This window comes from Triturus cristatus, chromosome 2_2 (assembly GCF_964204655.1).
Source record: "Triturus cristatus chromosome 2_2, aTriCri1.1, whole genome shotgun sequence".
NCBI classification, from domain to species: Eukaryota; Metazoa; Chordata; class Amphibia; order Caudata; family Salamandridae; genus Triturus; species Triturus cristatus.
This window is the reverse complement of record NC_140582.1, coordinates 149375777-149395206: the sequence shown is the minus strand read 5'-3', so window position 1 is coordinate 149395206 and position 19430 is coordinate 149375777. Positions and strand designations below refer to the sequence as shown.

The 19430-nt window shown below is 44.8% G+C and overlaps 1 protein-coding gene across 4 annotated transcripts in view; it reads right to left on the bottom strand.

The window, feature by feature from the left end:
- Positions 1-19430, bottom strand: part of LOC146861982 (phospholipid-transporting ATPase ABCA1-like) — a 3104259-nt gene that overhangs the window by 2137244 nt on the left and 947585 nt on the right. For all 4 annotated transcript variants that reach the window (XM_085641135.1, XM_085641137.1, XM_085641136.1 and 1 more), the window contains exon 12: positions 4274-4471. In XM_085641135.1, coding sequence (XP_085497261.1) covers positions 4274-4471 — 198 coding nt within the window. The remainder of the gene's footprint in view (positions 1-4273; positions 4472-19430) is intronic.

Sequence of the window (19430 nt, the reverse complement as noted above, 5' to 3'; positions counted from 1 at the left end):
CACATATCTAGACTTTTACGGACCTCCATGAAACCAACTCGTCCCGGCGACACCCCTCCCCCTGCCTCCCCCCCCTTTATGTGCGGTAAAAGGGTACATAACTAAGTGCGACTACTATGGCCCTACGGGTTGCTAGGTGGGCGGTCGTGTCTCCCAATTTAGCCACATGCAAGACAGTGATGTGGCGGCTTTCTCAAGCGTTTATAAGGCTCACAACACAGAACCTTTCTTGTGTCCTCCCTTCACTCCTTTCTCTCCTATTTTTCTTTTTCTTTCTATCACCCTTTTTCTGGTTCTCAGTAAACCACGCCAGGTGTGGTTAGCTAAGCATATTTTTCGAAGTACCTGTAAACAATGTTGTACAAACTACGAATGGCTAACCTTGTAACAGAAATGCTAATGTCTTTGCTTATAAAATTAATAATAAAATAATGTGAAATAAAGAATGTGTTTTGAGCTGTACCATAAAGACCATGTCTAAAGTGGTCTAACCCTTTGTGTTGTGTGTCAATTAGGCCATACACCTGTTTTGAGGGGAGAGGGCATCTTGTGGTATTATCCCGAGACCATATTACAAAGATGTAATTTGTCCTATATACTCCAAAGCTTTAATCTGGCCTACCAACGAATCATCAAATACATTATTATAGAAATTAATTATCAATGGATCAGGATTACTTTCAGAATTCAACCATAGAAATTGACAGTATTTAGATGCTAAAACTCTTTTAAAACTTTCAGTGGCGATGGGATCGATACTAAAACCAGCAAGCCCTCTTTTGCCCTTCCCATACTGGATTGAGTTGCCAGAGTACAAAAGGATGTAAATCCGTCAGCAGCAAACCTATCTCTTAACCATGTCCCTTGAAGTCACAAAACCAGGGCTGCATTATTATTTGTACAGCAGTCCTCACTTAAAAGCTTTTTTGCAGACCAGCAACATTCCATGATGCTAATGTTATCTCAGACGAACCCTGAGGATAAGTAATCATCTTTAAAGTTTCCAAAGTTTCTGACTGGCATTAGATAGCTTTGCGCTGGTAATCAATCAAAACGACTTGTATTCGACTATCAAGGAAAGCCATAAAAGTGAACATTGGAAAAAAGTTTGTAAAAACTCGACGCCAAGAATATATACAAACATCAGTTACATTGGTACATTAGGTTCGCACAAACACAAGGATCCTGCACATAAATCTGGGAAACTTACAGTACTAGCGATTTATTACTGCACTTACGACCCAGATAGATAATGACAAACAAAAAGACACAGCTTGGGAGTGGCTAAAAGTTGCAGATATAAATAGGCCAGTCTAATTTGCCTGAATCCCCGTGCAACTAGAATGGCTCGTAAAATTGTGTGATGCTGGGTAGAGAACGTAGAACAGAGCAGAACTATGTATATAGAGGTACAGATGGAAACAGGGTCACAGGTACAAGGAAGTAGGGTAGTTTATGAGAATCATACACCCTTGGGAAATAACAGCTGATGGAAGATGTTCCGTCTCAGGAACAATAAGAGGCGTCGATGATAATTGCGCATGTTCAGCGAGAGGTAAGGCTCTAAACATGGGACTGATTTAACCAAGACGTAGGCTCTGTATGACTGCTTGGCTAAGGCAGAGTACTCCCTCTCAGCTGCCACTATCTGTAAAAATGCCTGCTCCAACCATTTAGGTCCTTTCTCATGATACTTCGGGGGTCAAGGAACAAGTCTGGGCAGCCCAATTCGAAAAAAGATCTCTTAATGTATGAAATCTATGGTATTCAATCAGACCCTTTCAGGGGCAAACATACCTGGAGGACAAGTCTGTTCAGGTGTAGATCCTCTTTGTGCCAAACAGAGCACCAAAGGATCAGGGTACGAATGCGAATCAGGTCTGAGATAAAAGCAAGACCCTGTTCCTCGTGGACGATCTTGGCTGGGGCGGTCTGGCTGATAGGCAAGAGATTTCTCCAACGTCTGTTTTCAATTGCTTGGGTGGAGTCAATATTAGTATGGCCCCATATTTCACATCCAAAAGTAGCCATCGGGATACATTTGGCCTTGTAAACCCCTAACATAAGTTTAGGGGACTTGTGCCTGATTCGCCTAGCAAAACCGTGCACACCTGAGATGGCTCTTTGTAAGGTGTTCTCATTTTTCCTAATTACATGGTCCAACTAAAGCCACTTGCGTGAGAGGGAGAGAGCAGGATAGCGCCGTATTCACAGAGATATGACACTCCCGTCCCCTCTCCCTAGCACTGGTGATGATTTCAGCTGCCGTGCACCAGGCATACCCCTTAGCGCTAGAGTGCTAGAGCATGTGCCTGAGTCTAGCATAGGTTTTGTACTGGAAGTGTGCCCTTCTTGTACAAAATACTATGACTAAACACACAGCAACGTTTTTCCTACTTTGTATGTGTGCTGCCCAGTGCAGCACGCATGCAAAGTCGGAAAATAAAGGAGAAATTAAAAATTTCTCTTTTTAATGACTACTGTTCAGCTGAGTTAATGTTTGGTGCTAAACCCTGTTTACTAATGTTAGTAGATAGGCTTTAGCATCGAAAAAGCATGGGTGGCTGCATGGAACATCCATGTACCACCCATGTAACGCCCTATTGATGCAAAGTAATGCAAAACAGCGTTTTGCGATGCTTTGAGTTACTTTTCTAAACAAGCCAATAGTAATACCCATTAGCAACGGTTTGTTAATTCCCAAATAGGTTTAGCTTCGGGTTAGCGTTACAAAAGTAACACCAACCCAACGCTAAACCTTTGTGAATCTGCACCAACCTGTATATGTATTTTTAAAGTATATTTTCACTCTTTAGGGCATCTTGGCACTGAAAAATAGATGTTTATTGTTACCCAACTCAATGGTACTCATTTTATCAACCTAAGACCGCTGAAAGGCTTGCACTCACGGAGCATGTGGTCTTTCCTCCAATGTTGCTCCTGCAGAGTAAGCAGAAGTAGGTAAAGCGTTAAAAACTCTAAATATGGAGCTCTGTATTCTTACAGGATGGCAGAGAAACACCTAAGGCACAGCCGCTGCTGGAAGTTCAAGCAACCAGAGTAAAACTAAATGAGACTCAAATGTGAGCGATTTGACCACTGACAGTAAGTCAGAGAGAACAGATCAGTTAACTCATATAGGGGCATAATTACAAGCGGGCGATAAAAAATTATCACCGCATTTGCGGCCATTTTCGGCCGAAAAGCGATGATAATTTTATCGCCTAATTAGCAAGGCCACGCTAACGCGTGAAACCTTGCTTTAGCGTTGGGATTCCTAACGCCCAGCTTTTGCATCTCTAATGAGATGCAAAGTGGGCGTTCCTGACCTAACATGACAGGAGAAGCGACATTTCTCCTATCATCGAGCCCCACGCTATGAAGCATAGCGTCAGGAAAAGTAGCGATAACCCCTGTTATCGCTACTTTCCTTACGCCTGCTTCAGGACTGACTTAGCCATGATATCCTATGGAAGGTGGATATCATGGCTAAGTTTGTGAGTCCCTATCAGCAAGCTAACGCCACACTACGTGAGATTATCGCTGGGTTTCCTGCGATAATCTCACGTTAGGCAGTTAGCATGAGGATTTTTATCGCTGAGGAGATAAGCGTTGCTAATAGATAAAAATCCACATTACCCGGCGATAATTATCCTCACGCTTAGAGCGCTGAGCGATAATTATCGCCGGTTGTTGCTGATATGCCCCATAATAAGTCTGAGAAATGAATAGGAACATGCCATAATGTCTGCAGAAAGTCCATTCAGCGTATTGCCATAAAGCAGACTTTTTTATTGGCATGCGTAGGTAATGCGGGTGGGACAGCATATATTTAGAGTGGGCACTTTCAAGAAGTTAACGAGAACGCACTGTTTTTAGATTTTCAGGAAGCAAACAAAATCATTCGCCCCCTGTAAGTCACAAATGTGAAATTCTTTCACATACTTAAATTACACTGCAATAGGATGGCTAAGAGGAAAATGCGAAGGCCTTCAGAGAACAAACTACTAAGTTCCGAAGATAAAGAGAGAGAGAGCGAGAAAAAAAAGAAGGAAAGAAAGAAAGAAACAAACAAACAAACAAACAAACAAACAAACAAACAAAGAAAAAAAGAAAGAGAACCCTGGATGCAATGTTCAATCTAAGTTTAATCGTTAGATAAGAAATTAAGACCTGGCACTCTACAAAATAGGTTAAATATGAACGTGGTAATGGCAATATATTTAATAATCCATCTCTAAACGTATACATAGGTTATCAAAATAATACGCACCCCAAGAAACTTCGTCATGGTTTGAATAGCAATTGTTGTATAATTATATGACGTTCTCCAGTCATACTGAGATGCTCCAGGAGGCCGCTTTTCAGGTGGACCCTTGTACAAATAATTAGCGATAGATTTGGAAGTCCAACCAGTGCCATTCAGCTGGATGTCCAGTAGGGCAGCCAGGACCGGGTTCCTCAGCATCTCCTTCAGAGGAAACAAAGATCAGGAAAAAAATAGAGGAGACGTTTGAATTTCCTTGAATCACATAATATTTAAAATCAACACTTATGTTCTGCAAATGGAATACAGCAGTTTGCAAACAAAGACAAATACTTATGTCCTGTTACCCTATGCTAAATATTCAGTCAATTAAAATGTCAATATTGCCACTTACTGCAGCCCACCACTGACATGAAAGACGTCTAAATGATTAGAGTCTCATATTGAAGTAGACAAGCTTCCAATGATGTGAATTTTATTTTTTACAAACTAAAAGTGTACAAAGTGCTGATCGGTCCCCTACTTAAATAAGATAAAACAAAACAAAGTCATTTTTCCACGTTGTTCCTCCCCTGGAGAGGCATAAGATTATGGCACATTCCCAGGTTTACATGGTCTTGTAAATCTGGGGAAGTGTCAAAATCCATGGGTGCTGGTTTGGAACACATAGTGCAGAGTAACGCAAAGCAGCATTTTGCGCTGTTTTGCCTTATTCCAATTCTATGAGGTCATTCAAAGCCACGCAAAGTTACGTGCCTTTATAAATATGATTTGGTCATTTGTCCTTCCAGAGTGTTACAAACAGTAACGCTACGGGGTGCAAGGGGCTCATAAATATGCCCCTAAGTAGTGGCCCTTCGTATGTTACTCTTCAAGTGAATCTATTGTGCATGTGATTTTTCAAATCTACACAGACCACTGCTGAACCATACATTTTTTCTATCAAGGACCTTCACTAAAGACATGGCATAACTGGGAAGAAAAAGTGATCAAAAGCAGAGTAGAACACCCTCGGAGTGACAGAGCCTGGGACATGGATAGCATGAAAAAACCCAGTGATGCATGTATAAACCAGTAAATTATGCAGATGTCTGTGAAATCTATGCTTGGATTTATCAGTTACTCTACTTCCCTCTATTCCACTTTGCTTGCTTGAAGTATCTGTTACTGATGTACTTTTTCAAAGGTGTATGTACCACAAGGGGCTGTATTACACATACTGCACTAGGCACGCAACAGGTGTGTGCACCCACTTTTCACCCCCCCAAGGCACTATGGTATACAGAAGGGAAGGCTTGTGTGATCGGTCCCTGCAGTAGTACTGATAGCACTGGCACACATGAAGCACCAGTGCTATCCTGAAAAGACATTCCATCATTTGCATGGGGGAGTGGCCCCATACAAATAAGGGAATCTCTTTGCCTCTCCGTCCGCACTGTATTACAGAAGCAGGAGCAAAGGCAAACATGTCCTTGAGAGGCGCACTGACAAACCTCCACAAAAAAGGTGGCACACTTTCATCGCACCTCTTGAGAGGTAAAAGGAAATTCCATGGACACCCCAGACATCCTTCTCCAGGCAGGTGCAGTCCCCATTGTATCTAACCCCTCTGCTTTGAAGCAGCTTTGAAGCAGTTTCTTTATAGGTAGCATGAGTTTGCAGTTTCTTTGGGGGCAGTACAATCATTTTAATAGGACGCTCTGCCCCTGTTTGTACCCGGCACACCTGCTTAAAGATGCGCCATGAGGCATACAAGGACAATGCACTCTATATGTATTACAGGCCCAGGTTGCACGTTGGGTGCTTATCTTTTACAATGGTTGCAACCTTTGCAAAAACTTTATTCATCAATCCGTCAATCATTTAATTGATAGATGGATCACAATTACTCAATTATTCAGTAAACTAATCAATTAATTTTGCATTCCATTGATTATAGAATAACAGCTAAGAGCACGGTCTTCCTACAGTGATATCACTCTATATTGAGCATATTACAATTTTAGGATAAAAATTACAAAGGGACTCTCACAGTTTATTGTAACAGAATTTATCAGCAAGCACAGGGAAAATATTAGGGAACTATAATAGCATCAGCGAGAAATAAAGAAAGCCAGCCAAGCCAGCCACAAGGGAGTAGTTATCGATAGTATGGCAGGCGCAGTGACAGTGTGATCTAGTTGAATGTACCACTTACTCTGATATTTTACTATCAAATCAGTGGTTAGAAGGCACATTTTCCTTATTTGCATTAAGGCCCATGGCATCCTTGCTAAGCCACTGGCCAGCAGTTTTCTCTTTGACAGACAATTTTAACCCTTCAAGATTTATGCTCCAGTGTACATTCAGCCCGTTACACTTTCAAATTCATAAGAATTGAGTGGTGTGGTCTGTTCTAGGGTGCTTGATATTCATGGTGTTTTTACCCAATCCATGCTCTGCTTGTAGCACTGAGTTCTGGACAAACTCTGGCATCGCGTGGGAGAGTTTTTCTCACATGCAGCTCAACAATGCTAAGTTGGCAAGCGCAAACAAGAAAATCAACCACTAGACCGCCTTCCGGTGAGATCTCTCAATACAGGCGGTCACAGCAGGTTGCTACCACTTGTGTTTAGAAAGCTGCTGCTCACATTGAGAAAGCTGCTGCTCAAGTAGAAAATCTATTGGAGTGCCATGCAGAGTGCCATGTGGTGCAGTCCGTGCGGATTTTACTGTGCGGGTCTAACTGCTGGTGCTAAATATCAGCATGAGCAGCGCAATGTACCAAATTCCAAAGCTCACAGAAGTCTGGGGAATCTCACAGAGATTATAGGTCACTTCGCAGAATTCCTTTTAGTGAAGCTCCGTGAATTCCGCCCACCCGTGTTCCATATATGGCTTCAAGTTACTTCAGAGAAATGTACTAACATTTAACATGTCTTAACCCCTTCGGTGCTCATGACGGAACGGTTCCGTCATGAGCCACGGTTGAGCTGTGCTCATGACGGAACCGTTCCGTCATGACCACGCCCGCGCAAGATTCCGTCAGCACAGCGGCGGAATTTGCGCAGCATGGAAGGGGTTAATGGAACAATAGACACAGACATTGATGCGCCCAACATCGTGATGTATGGTATCATGCATGAAGGTCCTCATTACGGATTCCCCAGTTTAATGAATACAACTTCTGATTCTGACCACTATCACCACACCCTAATCCAGGGGTTGCAGGTGAATTCCCCCAATATTAAGAAATAACTCTTGGACTTTAGAATAACGAAAACATAGACACATATTTTATTAAATTCTGGGTGAAATAACAAGCCCCAATCTGCCCACATTTACCAGCTCATGGTATAGTTAAAGTGGGATGGCAGGGTGTTTTATTTCAGCTGGGGGTAGAGGGGGTAATAATGCTGTAAGCGGGAGGAGGGGGGCAGTTGCAGACAATATCCGCAAAGTGATTGGGTGGACCTTACAATTCTGGGCCCAGATTTATCAGCAATGTTAGAATAGCTGGGGTTGGTGTCACCTCCTCACCTGGCCAGGATCTCCATTCAGGCCATTCATATTGGGGGCAATGTTATTTGCCATACAATGTGCAAAAAAAGTACTACATCACTGCCCCTCTAAGAAATGGCTTTGCTACAAGCCGACCAATCAATAAATCAGGGTATTGTGAGCATGCTACTCACCCGTGAGGGTCTCAAGGCACTGGAGGGGGGTCAGCAGATCTAATTAGCTGAAGAGCCAGATCTTGAGAGTCTTCCTGAAGGTGTTCAGGGAGGGAGCGTGTCTGATGTCTGCTGGGAGCTCATTCCAGGTTTTGGCAGCGATGCGGGAGAAGGATCTTCCACCTGCTCTGGCTCTGTGGATGCACAGGGTTTTGGACAGTGCTAGGTTGGAAGATCGGAGGTTCCTTTTGGGTACGTGGAAGTTTATTCTGTCATTGAGGTATTCAGTCTGGTGTTATGTAGGCATTTGTAGGCATGGGTGAGGATTGTGAAGGTGACTTTTTTCTCCACGGGGACCCAGTGGAGCCTTCATAGGTGTTGGTTGAGGTGTTTGTGCTGGGGGATGTCGAGGACAAGTCTGGCGGAAGTGTTCTTTATCATCTGAAGTTTGCGGAGTAGGGACTTGTTTATGCCGGCGTAGAGCACATTTCCACAGTACAGGCTGCTGGTGATGAGTAGTGGGTGACTCTCTTCCTTGTCTAAGGGGGCATCCATTTGAAGGTCTTACGGAGGATGCGGTCAGTGTTGAAGCAGCTGGCGGTGACGGCGTTGACCTGTCGGTTCATGGTGAGAGATGAGTCGAGTACGTTGGCGAGGTTTTTGGCGTGGTCAGAGGGGTAGGTGGGCTTCTGAGGGTGGTTTGCTACCAGGTGTTGTCCCATGCTGAGGGGGTGGTTCCAAGGATGAGGACATCTTTCTTCTCAACGTTGAGCTTTAGGCAGCTGTTGGTCATCCAGACTGCGACGTCCTGCATCCCTTTCTGGAAGTTGAGTCTGGTAGTGGAGGAGTCTATTATGAGGGAGAGGATGAGCTGGGTGTCATCAGCGTAGGATATGATGTTGAGGCTGTGTTGTCAGACGATGGCGGCGAGGGGGGCCATGTAGACATTGAAGAGGGTTTGGCTCAGTGATGACCCCTGTGGGACTCCGCAGGGGATATTCGTGGCTTCTTCCGGTGAGGAATGATTGGATCCAGTCTAGGGTTGATCCTTTTATGCTAGCGTTGTGAAGTCTGGCGAAGAGTGTGCGGTGGGAGACGGTGACAAAGGCTGCTGATCGGTCGAGTAGGATGAGGGCTACAGAGTGGTCTTGGTCCAGGAGGGTGCGCATGTCATCTGTGGTGGCGAGTAGGGTGGTCTCGGTGTTGTGGTTGCTCCGGAATCCGGATTGGGATGGGTCGAGGACGGCGTTGTCTTTGATGTATCGTGTCAGTTCCCTGTTGACTGTTTTCTCTGCAACTTTGGCTTAGAAGGGGAGGAGCGAGATGGGCCGGTAGTTCCTGAGGTCGGTGGGGTCAGCTGTTGGCTTCTTGAGCAGGGGCCTGACCTCTGTGTGTTTCCAGTCATCTGAGAAGGTGTCTGTTTCGAAGGTGGTGTTGATGCTCTTTTGTAGTTTGGGTGCAATGGTGGTGTTGGCTCTGTGGTAGATTTGTAGAGGGCAGGGGTCAGTCGGGGCTCCTGAGTGGATGCCTTTCATGGTCGAGGCGGTGTCTTCGGCCATGAACGGCGTCCACGTGGAGACGGTAGACTGGCTGGTGTGTCTGGGGGGCGGGTCAGCTTTGGTGTCTGTTGGGTGGTCGGCGAAGATGTCGTACAGGTTTTTGATCTTGAGGTGGAAGAAGGTTCCAAGATTGTCGCAGAGGTCTTGGGACGGGGTAATGTCTGTGGCTTCACTGCGGGGGGTGGTTAATTCCTGAATGACCGTGAAGAGTTTCTTGGATTTGGTGGAATTGGCAAGGATTTTGCTGTGGATGAAAGTCCTTTTGGTGGTTCTGATTCGGTTGTGGTTGTCTGTCATGGCGTCCTTGTAGGAGGTGGCATTTTTGGGTGTCTCAATGTTTCTCCAGTTCTTCTCCAGGAGTCTGCTGGTGTGTCTGGCATCTTGGAGATTGGTGGTGAACCAGGTCGGCTTTCCTGGGGTGCTGTTTGTTGGTGTACCGTAGCGGGTGAGGTCGTCTGTGCAGTTGGAGATCCAGGTGTGGAGTTCTCTGGCTGCAGCGTTGGCATCGGATGCCGGAGTGTGGTTGTGAGGGTGGAGTTGAGTTGCTCGTCAGTGACCTTGCTCCAGTTCCTTTGTGGTGGGCGTGGGGCTGGTTTGGGTGCCTTGGGTTTGTCCACGGTGAAGTGTACGCAGTGGTGGTCGGTTCATGGGGGCTGTGTCGTGTGGCTGAAGTGGATGCTGTTTCCTGTTGCGAAGATGGGGTCGAGGCTGTGTCCTGCCCTGTGGGTAACGAGTTGTTTCAGGCCGATTTTGGCGAGGTTGTCATGAAGAGTGGTGGAGTTGGTGCTGCTGGGGTTGTCGAGGTGGAAGTTTGCTCTCCAATGAGTATGTAGTTCATTGAGGCTGTGGCCTGGGGTGTAATGAGGTCAGTGATGGTGGTAGCGAAGAGGGCCCGAGGGTTCGGGGGCCGAGGGGGTCTGTAGACGAGGGTTCCATGGAGCTTGGAGTTGGGGCTGGTCTGGATCTGGAAGTGCAGGTGTTTGGCGGAGGAAAAAGTTTCGCTGGAGGTGGTGAGGCAAGGGTGTTCTTGTGGGCGATGGAGAGGCCGCCCTTCCGGGTGGTTGGGGTCATCCTTCCTCTGGATCTTTTACCCTTCTGGGATGGTGGTGTTGATGTCGGGGAAGGAGGAGGCGTCGGTCCAGGTCTCCCTGAAGAAGGCAATGTCTGGCGAGAGAGAGTCGAGTAGGTTCCAGATTTCTACGGCATGTTTGTGCATGGAGCGCATGTTGAGGAGTCAATGGACTTTCTCCACCACTTCATATAGTGGGAACATAGGAACTTGTCAAAAACACTACAATAGTTTGCAGTCACTGTCAATACCTGGGAAAGCCAATCTACATTTAGGCACAGATTACAAGTTGAGTAGAGTGGAATTTCCTGATTTCCATGACTTTTTCTGTGCAGGAACACACAATCAGATTTTTCTAGAAAGTTCTGAACACAAGGTAAATGTCTGTGTTAAACCCCAAAGGGTTGTCATTTTTGTTCAAAATTATTTTAGGAATACGCCGGTGTACACATAGATTCCCCTATTCAGTGGGATTTAATTGATATTAAGCAGAAATATGTGCGGAATTACCAGGTGTTAATGGGAATTCAAACAATCTGGAATGTCCGCACATATTCACCTAACTTGTAACCAGGGCTTAGACCTATTTCACACCATCCAACCCTTCCCACAAGATAGAATACTGTACACAGGTTGGCCAATATTACCCAATGTGAGGAGATCTGATAAATATTACTTGCTGAAGCACGACTGAAACCCTCAGGATGACCTAGGCAAACACCACGCATGCTGGACTACAGCCATCTTGCCTCAGCTAACCAAACCATAAGGAATCACATGATGCAAAAACTCATGCCCGAGTTCTAGATCCTGTGTCAAATAGAATGTGATATGTCTTACTGAGAACACATAATGAAATTAGCCATTTAAACACTCACATATTACAATAAATTAACTAAATGCCTCTTGCTGGCTATCAGGCGTGACTTGGCTGGCTTTGTGCGCTTGATGCAGAGGCATTTTGCCTGTCTAAAGGACATTATGGATCAAAAGGTACTGGCCATACAAAGCGTGACATATCATGTGATAGAGTGAAACCACAGGGAGGTTGTGTTCCTTGTGGTCACCCTTTCTTTGTAATATAGCATTGTTGACATATTCATTCTCATTCAGGGGCAAAGTTGGCCAATAAAAGGACTTAGATTGTATGTTTCATGCCTGACCCAGTGTCCTTCAAACACGCTCAAGATATATGTGTGGTATCAATGTCTTTATGTCTATAGAGCAGCTGCTGCACAATAGCAGTCCTCTGGAGTGCATAGGTAAACAAAAAAATATACCCCAAATCATTTACTAATCTACCATATATGCTTGCATATGAGTCACCAGTTGTTACTATAGTAATGGTTGCCTGAAAGCTTTTCACATACTGCAAATCACTCAAAGACACAGTCTGCATGAATGAAGACAGAACCTTATGTCATAAATATATGAGGCCCCATCCTTCAGTTCCTTCAGAGGTAGGAACATCTCTAGGTTTCCTAAGGGGTACCCTCAGCTGACCTGGTCATCAGAAACCTATGGCACAGTGGCCCATCCACAACACAGCTGCTGGGTAAAAATGTTAGAGAGCATCCCTGCTTCGGACATGCCTTGAGATGAAAATTCTTCTTTGTAGGAGTGACCTGCGAGGAGTGGCATATCCTAAAGGATAAAGATCAATGGTCCCTAAATACAAGGAGAAAAAACGGGGAACAACCTTTACAACGCAACTTTTACAACGCACTACACTTACAACGCATTTTTTACAACGCAAAATCCATTACAACACATGACATTACAACGCATGACACTACAACGCATTTTTAAAAACTACCTTTACAACGCATTCCATTACAACGCATACTACCTTTACAACGCATACCATTACAACGCATAATATTACACTACACTATCCAACACTTACCCTACTGTTGCACCCCCTGGAGTTAGAATAGTAATTTTTACCCCTATACTATCCAACACTTACCCTACTGTTGCACCCCCTGGAGTTAGAATAGTAATTTTCACCCCTATACTATCCAACACTTACCCTACTGTTGCACCCCCTGGAGTTAGAATAGTAATTTTTACCCCTATACTATCCAACACTTACCCTACTGTTGCACCCCCTGGAGTTAGAATAGTAATTTTTACCCCTATACTATCCAACACTTACCCTACTGTTGCACCCCCTGGAGTTAGAATAGTAATTTTTACCCCTATACTATCCAACAGTTACCCTACTGTTGCACCCCCTGGAGTTAGAATAGTAATTTTTACCCCTATACTATCCAACACTTACCCTACTGTTGCACCCCCTGGAGTTAGAATAATAATTTTTACCCCTATACTATCCAACACTTACCCTACTGTTGCACCCCCTGGAGTTAGAATAGTAATTTTTACCCCTATACTATCCAACACTTACCCTACTGTTGCACCCCCTGGAGTTAGAATAGTAATTTTTACCCCTATACTATCCAACACTTACCCTACTGTTGCACCCCCTGGAGTTAGAATAGTAATTTTTACCCCTATACTATCCAACACTTACCCTACTGTTGCACCCCCTGGAGTTAGAATAGTAATTTTTACCCCTATACTATCCAACACTTACCCTACTGTTGCACCCCCTGGAGTTAGAATAGTAATTTTTACCCCTATACTATCCAACACTTACCCTACTGTTGCACCCCCTGGAGTTGGAATAGTAATTTTTACCCCTATACTATCCAACACTTACCCTACTGTTGCACCCCCTGGAGTTAGAACAGTAATTTTTACCCCTATACTATCCAACACTTACCCTACTGTTGCACCCCCTGGAGTAAGAATAGTAATTTTTACCCCTATACTATCCAACACTTACCCTACTGTTGCACCCCCTGGAGTTAGAAAAGTAATTTTACCCCTATACTATCTAATACTTACCTTAAATGCAATTTAATATTATGCGTTGTAATGGTATGCGTTGTAAAGGTATTATGCGTTGTAATGGAATGCGTTGTAAAGGTAGTTTTTAAAAATGCGTTGTAGTGTCATGCGTTGTAATGGAATGCGTTGTAATGGATTTTGCGTTGTAAAAAATGCGTTGTAAGTGCATGCGTTGTAAAAGTGTGCGTTGTAACAACATACATCCGAAAAAACGCTCTGAATCATTGCAATTTACTTTTTTTGAACGTAAAATGAATCATGCTTTCCAAATATGGTTCTGAAATAGGAAAAATCTAAACTGGCTCCCACGACATAGCGGCTGACCACCACTGCTATTTTTACAAAACATTCCATGATTATTGGCTTGTTTGGAAATTAATAGGATTGAATGTTTCTGGTTTGTGAGGCTGATGGGAGTACTGATCGCTGCTGCAATGACTGAATTATTGGAAGATTATTAACTGTTAGGGAATGTGGAAGGAAAGAAAGTTACATTCATGGTTGTTGATGTGCATATGAGAGGGGTTAGATTGATTATTGGTCTGGTGTCGGAAAGTTCATACGATGAAAGAGGAAGATTATGGCTTGGATCAGTGGGGGGAAGTGTTGAATAATGGTGTGTTGGAGTGTATTGAATTGGATATGGGTAGAACCAATAGTTTTGGAATACGTGGATGTTTCGGGCTGATGGATTGATGTTGGAGGTGTGGAGTAGGAAAAAGCTCTACAGTTGTTGTGGTGTGGGAGAGGAGTAACATCAGGAATTATTTGTATGTGTAGGAGGGCAAGAATTAAAATTGTTTGTTGTTGACTTGCGAAGGAGGAATGATGATTTTTCGGATCAAATAAATTAACTGTGCTTAACAGAGATCTATTTTCTCAGCCCCTGCTTAAAAGCATGGTAGTGTGATGGCTATTGGCTTAATATATGTGTATGCTGTGCATGAAGAACAAGCTACCTTTGGTAATGCCTCATCGGGTAGAGACTGGATCTTGCCACTTATTTCTCAACTTAAAATATTCCCAAGGATTTTGACTGGATCTGGAACATTTTAAGCAGTGCCCTATGTGACAGTAGGTGGCAGCGAACAGCTCTGCATTTGCATCATAGTCATCGTCCATGCCAGATGTGATCTGCGCAGTGCTTATATAGGTGCAATCCTAGCATGCTGACTTCAGTTCATGACTTTTTCCATGCCAGAAGCACAGAGCCATGGCAGAAGGTTGATTATGAGTGTGCAGGTTCTAAAGACCTAGAAGGAACTTTTTTAGTGGAAAACCTTGGTTCGCACAACAGGAAAGATAAGAGCACCTGTAAGGAATATACGTGTAGATAGACCGTCTACCAGATAAGGCGTTACCAAAGGTAAGTGACTTGTTCATTCGCTAGATTAATAGCTGCAGATTCCTTACCTTACATGCAAATTGGTTCAGACCAAAATGTCCTGGAGGAACTAATGGGCGTAATGCCGGTCCCTACAGACTTGACTGTCAAGGCAGTAGTGTTTAGTAAAAGTGTGCAAAGATGCCCACGTAGGGTCCTGAGAGATATCCAGAGCAGGGACTCCAGGACCTAACTCAGTGGGAGCAGCCTTGGCTTGGGTGAAAAGAGCCCATAAGGAGGGGTTGCTTCCTGTCCAATGTGTAGCAGAACTTAATGCAGAGTACTATCCATCTGGCGTTTCTGTACTGTTTTCCCTGTTTTTGATCCAGTGAACCCTACAAAGAGGTGATCATCCACCCAATATTCCTTGGTACAGTCTATATTGAAGGACACTACCCACTTAGTGTCCAGGTGGTGAACTCACTCTTCCTTTTTGGAGTGATGAGGCAGAGCAAGGAAGTCAGCAGCATGATGGTTTTGCCATTGTGAAAGTGTGTCTGTTAGAAATGGGGGTCTCTAGTTGGTAGAGGTAGGTACCTTTGTACAAATAGAGACCCTTACTTCTAGCAGGGTATGGGGGATACACTCTTTAAATAACCCCTGATCACCCCCTCGGTAACTTGGCACGAGCAGACAGGCTGATCCCAAAGTCAATGTGTAAAGTATTTGTACCAACACTCACAGTAACACAGTGAAAACACCACAAATGGACACCGCACCAGTTTAGAAGAATAAAGTATCTTTATCTAAACTAAACAAGAACAAAACGACAAAAATCCAACATACACTGTTAAAAATATGACTTTTAAAAGGTTTCAAGAACTTGTACCATATAAATCTATGGATGCGTGACTTTTCAGCGAAGTACCTGTAGATGCATCAAAGTTCAAAAGCCAAACAGCCTCAGTGTCAAAAAACAAAGAGATGTGACACTCCAGAGACCTTGGGGATGCAATGCGACAGTCCTGATGCACGCAGATGAAGGTATGCATCAAATCCGCTCTGCACGGGGAGTGATGTGTCGATTCTTTGTGACGGTTCCGGTCCGCGGGTGATGCATTGGAAGAACTTGCCGCACAGGTAGGATGCGTAGAAATCCGGGGATGCGTCAGTGATCGATGCGGCGGCATCGAGCGGCGCTCCATTGGTCCTCTTCAGCCACGGTCCCTCGATGCATCGATTCTGGCAGCAGTGACAGGCGCAGCGACGGTTTTTGCAGCTGCACGGCAATGCATGGAAATTCTTCTCGCACCATGGAGATGCATCCAGAAAACAAGCTTCTTCTTTCTTTCTTTTAGCTCCCAAACGGCAGCAACAACCTCCAGAGGCCAAAAACTGGTACAGGCACCTCATGGCAGGCTAGAAGTCCCAGCAGCAGAGTTCAGGGGAGCTGGGAGGTGAAGTCTTTGTGTCCCTGAGACTTTTGAACAGGAGGCCAGCTCACTTCAGGCCCTTGGAGATCTTCAAGCAGGGGACACAGCTCACAGCAAAGTCCTTCTTCTTTCCTTAGCGGAAACAGCAACTGCAGGCCAACCCCAGACACACAGCAAGTGCAGTACTTCTCCTCAGTCTCTTCAGCTCTTCTCCTTGGCAAAGGTTCTTCTTGAATTCCAGGAATGATCTAAAGTCTGGGGTTTTGAGTCTCATTATTATACCCCAAAATGTATTTGTTCCCTTTCTGCAAGGGGCTCTGAACCCAGTTCAAACCAGTTCTGGGGGACACTCTGCAAGTGCACAACAACATCCATTGTCAGTGTGAGCCTTGGCTCCAGACACACCACAGGGGGGCGGAGGCAGGCACAGCCCTATTCAGGTACAGGTGCTACTCCTCCCACCACTCCAAATACAGATCAGGCCTATTCAGTCTAGTGCTGACTAATCTAGACTCCTGGGGCCACTTCACCTCCCCAGCACCTGTCACTCGAAAGCCAGACAGTCAATCCACAAACAGGTAGAGGCACAGGATGGTTGAACACAAGAAAATAGCCACTTTCTAAAAGTGGTATTTTCAAACACACAATTTAAAAACCATCTGTACTAAAAGATGTGTTATTAAATCCTGAGTTCAGGGATACCAAACCATTTTTCTATCTTATTCCTATGGGAAGGTATGCTTGTAAAATGTTGCAAAGTATTCCCCATTCTGTCCTATTGGGCAAGATAGCCTTTCAATAGTGAAAAACAAAATTGGCAGAATTTCACTATCAGGACATGTTACACACACCAGTACATGTCCGAACTTTCACATAGACTGTACCCTGCCCAGGGGGGGTACCTTGGGCTCACTATAGGGGTGTCCTATGTGTAAGAGAAAGGAAAGGTGGGTGCACTTGCCAAGTCAACATGGCAGTTAACAAACTGCGCACAGGCACCGCGGTGGCAGACCTGAGGCATCTTTTCAGGGCTACTCATGTGGATGGCACAATCAGTACTGCAGGCCCATTAGTAGCATTTGATTTAGCAGCCCTGACACACTCAGTGCACTTTACTAGGGACCTACTGGTAAATTAAATATGCCAATTGGGGAGAACCAATCACAATAACAATTTACACAGAGAACCTATGCACTTTAGCACTGACCAGCTGTGGTAAAGTGCCTAGAGTCCTATAGCCAACAAACACAGGTCAGGAAAAAATAGGAGGAAGAAGCAAAAAGATTTGGGATAACCTTGCAAAAAGGGCCATTTCCAACAGTGTCACAACTAGGGGTGGGCGATAAACTCTGCTCCACCTGTGGAGTTTGGGGTGTTTTGCTCACTCCACATTGCTTTTGGAAACCAGAATTCCAAAAACACTCCGCCAACCACCACGTGATGGAGTTCATCCTCGCAAGCGGCTCACCAACGTTAAGTTGGTAAGTGCTAGCAAGACTATGGGTCCCCAAGAGCGATTTTTGGGCACTAAAAAAGCCTTCAAGTGAGATTTATCAGTATGGGTAGTCACGGCAGGTAGAAAATCTACTTGAGTGGATAAAAGAAGTAGCGACCTCTGGCATGCCACGTGGTGCCATTCATGTTGATTTTACAGTGCGGAACAAGCTCCCAGTGCTAAAAAGCAGAGTAACGTGCCGAAATCCACCCACTCGTGGAACTCCACAGAATCTCACTGAGTTTTTATGTAACTCAGCAGACGCGCAAGTTCCACCCACCCCTGGTCACAACCTTTGGCAGAAAGGTGGCATGGGTTTGGAGAAGAAGCTGGTATATGGCAGTTGGACTGGAAGAGCCTACAGCTCACTGACTCCTGGTCAATGTCATGGCCACCAACTGATTTTATTATCAAAAGTCTAAGAGGACATGTATGCATGGATTCAAATGAAGGACAAATCAAGAATGTCAAAATCAAAATAAGATCCCATTGAGGCATAACAAAAGGTACGGGAGGAAACATATACTGAAGACCTTTGAGAAAACGTGTCACAACAGGTGACTTAAACAGGGAAGGTTAATCTGGCAACTACAATAATGCCAAGATGACTGAAAATATCCCATAAATTTGTCCAAAGCATGGCCTTGCTGGGCTAAGGACAAACCAATCAACAACACTTAAGACAGGGTGTGCAGAAAGTGGGTCAATGTGTTTCTCAATGCACTAAACCACAGACTTGTTCCAATGGCAGGCATATACAGTTTTTGTTGATGGCTGCTTGGCCACAAAGATGATGTCGCAGACATCAGGAGGAAGGTCAAAGACCGTCAACTGTCACCACTCAATCTCTATGCGTGATGGTGGAGTGTGCACAGGTTTCGTTGCAGGAGTTTGTCCTGCTGCTGCAACAAAAGCTCCTCCCAAAAAGGCAGCCTGATTGGAGGACAGATGCACATGCTCAAGAGGTCTGGTTACCAAACTCTGCAATGCGGAGCTACCAGGATGATTTGGACACCATTGGTTCAGATCTTCTTGAAATTTCAGGGGAGATGTATTGGCAAAAAGGTGTATAGCAGTCTTGTATTCCAGTTTTGCCGGAATGCATCTCTAAGTGAGACCCACTTTTAAAACTCCCGCTCTCAGAAGTGCTAATACTGCGCATTCTTGTGGTGACAAATTGATCTAGCCTAACTTCTCCCCAGTCCCGATAGGGACCTTGAGTCCCCCCAGATGCAGACGCCATTTGGGGTTCACAAGAGATCTATGGCTGAGTTTGTAGAGCATTGACCAGAAAAATGAAATTATATTCTGGACATGCCCACAGACACAGAGCCTACTGGCACAGGGTCCATGACACCACTCTGCTTTGCTTGCTGCAGTCCCAGATGGCGGTAGCGTTGTATGAGAACAACTGAACCAACTTCCCTTTAATAGAGGGCAGGGAAGCTTTCAGTGACAAATGAATCACCCTCAGCTCCAGAATATTAATGTGAAGCCGAGTCTCTGCCTGGGACCAGAGGACGGTGATCTCCAACTCTCCCAGAAGGCAGCCACAGCCCATCAGTGATGCATCAGTTACCACTGTTAGCTCTGGGTGGTAGGGATGTACCAGTGACCCAATCGTGGAACTATATCCACCATTGCAGATCTCTTGAAGTCTCCCTCAAAATCTCGACCTCGTCGAAGAGAGACTCCCCTGATGCTCCACCCACTG